Source organism: Vipera ursinii, assembly GCF_947247035.1.
Source record: "Vipera ursinii genome assembly, chromosome: 9".
Taxonomy (NCBI): domain Eukaryota; kingdom Metazoa; phylum Chordata; class Lepidosauria; order Squamata; family Viperidae; genus Vipera; species Vipera ursinii.
Genome location: NC_139523.1, coordinates 22,661,505 through 22,668,540, shown reverse-complemented (window position 1 = coordinate 22,668,540; position 7,036 = coordinate 22,661,505). Strand labels below are relative to the sequence as shown.

At 50.2% G+C, this 7,036-nt stretch overlaps 1 protein-coding gene across 1 annotated transcript; it reads right to left on the bottom strand.

Moving 5' to 3' along the window:
- Positions 1-2,515: 2,515 nt before the first annotated feature.
- On the bottom strand, positions 2,516-5,735 carry TMEM91 (transmembrane protein 91; the record flags this gene model as incomplete). Its single annotated transcript, XM_083368940.1, has 3 exons — positions 2,516-2,674; positions 3,570-3,713; positions 5,319-5,735. 3 exons carry the CDS (start codon positions 5,733-5,735, stop codon positions 2,516-2,518), a joined length of 720 nt encoding a protein of 239 aa, XP_083225066.1.
- Between the last annotated feature and the right edge of the window lie 1,301 nt (positions 5,736-7,036).

The following is a 7,036-nucleotide window of genomic DNA, read 5'->3' as shown; positions in this document are numbered from 1 at the left end:
GTTTATCTCTCCCCATCACATCTCTCTCTCCCCCCCCCCCCCCATCTCTGTTTGCTTCTCAGAGTCCTGAACGTCTCATCACCTTCATAGTTGGCCAGGGAGGAGAGGCGTCCTCTGCTTTAATTAATGAGTCTCGGGGCAGGGATGAAATTAGACCTGTTTTTCTCTGCTGAAGCCAGCTTGCCCTGATTGCAAAGTTTGCTGTTTTTTCCCCACAAGGACAAGAGTTGTGTTTCTCAACCTTGGAACTTTTTGAGATGGGGGTGGACTTAAACTCCCAGCATTCCCCAGCCAGCATGTTTAAGATGGGTGGACTTCATCTCCCAGAATTCTCCAGCCAGCATACTTTAAGATGGGTAGATTTCCACTCCCAGCATTCCCCAGCCAGCATGTTTAAGATGGGTGGACTTCATCTCCCAGAATTCCCCAGCCAGCAGGTTTTAAGATGGGTGGACTTCATCTCCCAGAATTCCCCAGCCAGCATACTTTAAGATGGGTAGATTTCCACTCCCAGCATTCCCCAGCCAGCATGTTTTACGATGGGTGGACTTCATCTCCCAGAATTCTCCAGCCAGCAGGTTTTAAGATGGGTGGACTTCATCTCCCAGAATTCTCCAGCCAGCATACTTTAAGATGGGTAGATTTCCACTCCCAGCATTCCCCAGCCAGCATGTTTTACGATGGGTGGACTTCATCTCCCAGAATTCCCCAGCCAGCAGGTTTTAAGATGGGTGGACTTCATCTCCCAGAATTCCCCAGCCAGCATACTTTAAGATGGGTAGATTTCCACTCCCAGCATTCCCCAGTCAGCATGTTTTATGATGGGTGGACTTCATCTCCCAGAATTCCCCAGCCAGCAGGTTTTAAGATGGGTGGACTTCATCTCCCAGAATTCCCCAGCTGGCATGCTTTAAGATGGGTAGATTTCCACTCCCAGCATTCCCCAGTCAGCATGTTTTAGGATGGGTGGACTGTGATGCCAACTACCAGAATTCTCCAACAAACATGTTTTAAAAACAGGTGGACGTCAACTCCCAGAATTCCTCAGCCAGCATGCTTTAAGCGGCATGGACTTCAGCTCCCAGTATGGAAGCTGTGTTGAATTGTGGGAGTTGAAGTCCACCTATCTTACAGGTGCCACGGTTTGGAAACACCACAGTACTTCAGAGTCTTACGTGAAGGACAAGGTGCCCTTGTCTCTTTTCGTCCCCAAACAAACCCAGATTTAGTTTGTGAGTCTTCCAGCCTGCAGTTTCTGCAATGCATCATCTTATCAAACCACATTAAATCGTTTCGCATCCCGCCTGTCCCATCGTCCCTGTGAACGCTGCCTGCTGTATCCTGGCACAGAGCAAATAATGGAGATTTTAATTAATCGAACCTAAAAAAAAAATGCGAGTCTGGAGCAATCGGTAGAGGGGAACTGACAGGTTCTCTGCAACCTCAGCAAAACCCAGGTGGGTGAGTGGCAGCCCCTTTTGGAACATCATTTTAAAGGTATCCATGTTGGTGAGCAGTGGCTCACTTCTCTCATTCCGACTGCCTACTCCGGTGTTTCTCAACCTTGGTAACTTTAAGAATAGAATAGAAAAGGATTAGAATGGAATGGAATGGAATAGAAATTAGAATAGAATAGAATAGAATAGAATAGAATAGAATAGAATAGAATAGAATAGAATAGAATAGAATAGAATAGAAATAGAATAGAATAGAATAGAATAGAATAGAATAGAATAGAATAGAATAGAATAGAATAGAATAGAATAGAATAGAATAGAACCTCAACGGGGCTGGGAAACCACCATTCTCAGGCTGGGGTTGGCTTACGGGCGTCGCTCAGCCCAGAAGAAGAGGACAGGGTGAAGTGGGGAGGGGCAGCAGGGCCTGGACGTTTATTGAGAAGCCAGGGGGTGAGAGCATGACAGGTGTGGGGGAATTGAGGGACTCTGTATAAAAGGAGACACGACCGAGGGGCACAGAGGATTGGGGGCTTCGTAAGGGGCTCAGGGCAAGCGAAGCAAAGATCTCTAGCTTGATGTCCTTCTCCAGGTCAGCGGTCACCCTGCTTCCTCAACGTCCCTTGAGTTCTCCTTGGCTGGACGGCCCCTTCTCATCGCTCCAAGGACTGGTTGATGCTTCCCCATCTAGAGGAGTCCCCCAAAAGTTCAACCTCAGCTCCGAGGGGCTCTTTCCTAAGTTGCTGCTAGCCTCCCCCAGTCTGTTTTTTGGGGGGGCTTCTTGCAAGTGATCCGGACACCGTGTCCTCTTTGGTCCAAGAAATTGTCCATCTCAACTCAACCCAGCGGGTTGGTCACAAGAGCAGGGTACGGGAATGAGTCTTCATGTTGGAATGTCTGCATTCTCTCTCTCTCTCTCTCTCTCTCTCTCTCTCTCTCTCTCTCTCTCTCTCTCTCTCACACACACACACACACACACACACACACACACACACATTCCTTCCTGCTCCACGTGGAGGCAAGGAACGGGGTGACCAGTGGCTCTTTGGGGGAAAGTCTTAGGTGGGGGCCTTGTTGGAGAGATAGGCGATGAGGGCCACCACAGCGCCGATGTAGGTGCAAATGCCCAGGATGATGGACAAGACGGCCAGGGCAAACGTTTGACGGGAAGCGGTCCATGCTCTGGGATAATCGCCCATGGCTGAAGCTTTGTTGGTCTGCAAGGAGAAGGGAGAGGAGAGGAAGAAGAACGTCAAGTTGGTGTCCGTGGAAAGGGAGAAGTTGAGCTTGCCAATGGAAGAGAATATTTGTATTTATATTCGCCTTCATTCGTCAGACTATTTGTAGCTCAGGGTTGAACTGAGGGGTCTTCCTTGGTGCTCTCGGAGCTGGGTTTTCTTGCAGACATTTCATGACCTGACTAGGGAATATCATCAGTGCTAGAAGGGAGTGAGGTTTGTTCTCTGCTTATAAACCCCACTGCCTTCTAGCACTGATGAGGTTACCTAGTTGGGTCATGAAACGTCTGCAAGAGAACCACCAAGCTCAGAGGACCCCACAGTTCTCCTCTTCCTCCTCCTCCTCCTGTTTGCAAACCCCACTCCCCTTCTAGCACTGATGATGCAACCTAGTTGGGTCGTGAAATGTCTGCCAGAAAACCCTCAAGCTCAGAGAACAGTAAGGCCCCCCCCCAGTTCAAATCCCCATTTTGCATCTTCCACTTAGCAGTTTGGTCTAGTGGTGAAGGCACCAGGTTAGTAAACCAGGAGACTGTGAGTTCCAGTCCTGCTTTCGCCATGAAAGAGAGCTGGGGTGATCTCGAGCCATTCCCTCACTCTCTCAGCCCAACCCACCTCACAGGAGTGTCGTTCTGGGGAAAAGAGGAGGAGGAGGATGGTGTGTCGGATATGTTTGACGCCCCGAGTTATTTGTAAAAAGGAAGAAAGGTGGGATCCAAATAAATGAACAAGTGAATAAAATATTTCTGCCGGGCCCTCGTGGAGATACGAAGCCTCCATGTTTAGCTTTGATTAGGAGGATCAGTCGCCCCCATTTGCCTGGCTGTCCTGCCCACCTCCCAAAGCTCCTCCATCCTCAGTCTTTGACACTCACCTTTTGCGACAGGTAGAAGGCAGCAATGCCTAGTGGCCAGAAGCAGCACAACATCGAGAAAACCGCCAGGCCCAGATAATCTTGAGGTTGCAACATGGAGAAGCTGTTTTCGCTCTCTGCGTCGCTGTCACTCGAGGAGTCGTTCTGGAGAGATGGGGGGGGGGAGAACAGTGAGGACCCACATGCAACGATCACGTCGTGCAAGTGCTGCAGGCCTCATGCAATGACATCATGGCCACTTGGGTTGATCAGCCATGAGTCACCCTTTGGGATGGGCAGCCCTGTCGGTGCTTCACGCATTTCAAAGAACATTTCCAATGGCGAGTTTTTGAGCGTTATTTGGAACGTGTCCCAGGAAAATGGGCAGCCACAAAAAAGACGGGCGGGCGGGGGGGGGAACGCAACCTGTTCTCCAAAGCAGCAGAAGGCGGGACAAGAAGCAACGGATGGAGACCAATCAAGGAGAGAAGCAACCTAGAACTAAGGAGAAATTTCCTGAAAGTGAGAACAATTAATTAATGGAACAGCTTCCTTCCAGACGTTGTGGGTGCTCCATCACTGGAAATTTTTAAGAAGAGAACGGACAACCATTTGTCTGGAATGGGGTCTCCTGCTTTGGAAGGAACTCTTGTTATTCTCTGATTTTGCAAGGGTCTCCTGCTTGAGCAGGGGGCTGGACTGCATGACCTCCAAGGTCCCTTTCCAGCTCTGTTATTCTGTTATAACTGTTCCCAAAGGTGTCGTGCAAATGCCTACGGTAAAATACAGGTAGTCCTCGACTTAACGGCCCTTCATTTAGTGACCGAATTGACAACAGCCCTGAAAAAAAAGTGACCTGTAGCAAGCTGCCTCGTGGCAAGTTTAGAAGAATAGAAGAGGAACAGAACGGAATAGGAACAGAGTGAGTGGGAAGGGACCTTGGAGGTCATCTAGTCCAACCCCCTGCTCAGGCAGGAAACCCTATACCATTTTAGCCAAATGGTTGTCCAATCACTTCTTAAAAACTTCCAGTGTTGGAGCATTCACAGCTTCTGGTGGCAAGTCGTTCCACTGGTTAATTGTTCTAACTGTCAGGAAATTTCTCCTTAGTTCCAGCTCGCTTCTCTCCTTGATGAGTTTCCATCCGTTGCTTCTTGTCCTGCCTTCTGGTGCTTTGGAGAACAGATTGAAACCCACCTACCCACCCACCACTCTTCTTTGTGCCCCTCAGATATTGGAAGACTGCTATTATGTCACCCCTAACACGATAAGTTGGCTAGGGTGACTTGCCCGTGGCAAGTTGGCCACGCGGAATTGTCATGGACCCTAAAGCAGAGGTCCCCAAGTCCAGGGGTAGGCCACCTTGGCTCTTTTATGACTCGTGGACTTCAACTCCCAGAATTCCTGAGCCAGCCACGCTGAGGGGAAAGGGAGAGGTTTCCAAGCTGAGCCACGCTGGCTCAGGAATTCTGGGAGTTGAAGTCCACAAGTCATGAGGGGGCCATAGTTCCCGCATGCTGGCTCAGGAATTCTGGGAGTTGAAGTCCACGAGTCATAAAAGAGCCAAAGTTGCCTACCCATGCCCTAGTCCATCAACCAGCAACTGGGCCACACAAACAAGCGAAGCCCCCTCCGCGGGATGCAGGCAGCACACAAAACCACGCACCTTCCGGTCTGCAGAAGGACCTCTCTCCATGGAACTGGTCCCTGGTGCCCAAAAGGTTGGGGGCCTCTGCCCTAAAGGACCCTCCAACCCAGCCTGGCTCCTACCTCCACCTCGGGCAGCTCCATGTCCCCCACCTCGTAGCAGACCGTGTGAATATCTGTCTCCAGGGCGATCTTGCGCGGCAGTTCGCCGGCCGCCTTGCCCTCCCCAAAGGCCGTCTCGATATAATCTTTCCTCCTCCAGCTTTGGGGGTGGCTGCATTTCCACAGCTCCGGGTAGAGCTTCGACTCGGTGAGGCCGGAGGACAGGACGGTGGTCCTCGACAGGCTGCGAGGGTTCAGCAGCTGGTTGGGAAGAAGACCAGTGCCGGGGGAAAGCCAGGAGAAGTTGGAAGGCAAGTGGTGGGACAGCAATCCAGAAGGGTCCCGGGGACTTGCCCAGCTCAGCATCCCTCCAGGAAGGAGGATCTTGCTAGGAGAATTTCCCAGGAGCGGATGCTGTAGTTCGTGGATATTCTCCATTGTGTCTTCCAGCTGGTTCTTGCTTAATAAGGGATCCTCACCCTTCGGCTACCTGGGAAAGCAATTGGAAACAGACAGCCATTGCAAAGGACCGGGTCCAGTGGTGGGATTCAGCCAGTTTGCACCAGTTCAGCAGAACCGGTAGCTAATTTTTTTTGTTGCCCAGGCTCAGAATGGACTTCCGGAAGCGGCATCCACGCAGAGAACCGGCTGTTCACCTATTTGAATCCCACCACTGGTCATTATCTATCTATCTATCTGTCTGTCTGTCTGTCTGTCTGTCTGTGTCTGTCTGTCTCGCTGTCTGTCTGTCTGTCTGTCTGTCTCTCCATCCATCCATCCATCCATCCATCCATCCATCCAGTGGTGGGATTCAGCCAGTTTGCACCAGTTCAGCAGAACCGGTAGCTAATTTTTTTTGTTGCCCAGGCTCAGAATGGACTTCCGGAAGCGGCATCCACGCAGAGAACCGGCTGTTCACCTATTTGAATCCCACCACTGGTCATTATCTATCTATCTATCTGTCTGTCTGTCTGTCTGTCTGTCTGTGTCTGTCTGTCTCGCTGTCTGTCTGTCTGTCTGTCTCTCCATCCATCCATCCATCCATCCATCCATCCAGTGGTGGGATTCAGCCAGTTAGTACCAGTTCAGCAGAACCGGTAGCTAATTTTTTGTTGCCCAGGTCCCGGAAGCAGCATCCACACAGAGAACCAGTTATTCGCCTATTTTCCAACTTGGTACCCTCTGGAAGCCCCTCGGGACTACATCTCCCAGAATTCCTAGCCAGTACAGCTATAACTAACTTATTTCACTTTATATAAGAGAGCCAGTTTGATGTAATGGTGCTGGCCTAAAGACCAGGAGTCGGTGAGTTCCAGTCCTGCTTATGCATGAAAGCCAGCTGGGTGACTTTGGGTCAATTACCAGGAGACGGTGAGTTCTAGTCCTAACCTTAGTCATGAAAGCTTGATGGGTGATTTTGAGCCAATCGCCAGGAGACAGTGAGTTCTAGTCCCACCTTAGCCATGAAAGCGAGCTGGGTGATTTTGGGTCAATCACCAGGAGAGGATGAGTTCTAGTCCCATTTTAGGCATGAAAACTAGTAGTCCCTCAGTCCCACTCACAGTCCAACACAGAGTTGTCGTTGTGGGGAAAATAGGAGAAGGAAAGAGTATTAGGCATGTTCAGCGCCTTGAGTTACTTAGAAAGTAATCAAGGTGGGGTAAAAAAAATCAATTAACATAGCAGGAATTCTGGGAGTCGCAGCCAGCAGGGCGTCCTGGGAATTATAGCTTTTAGAT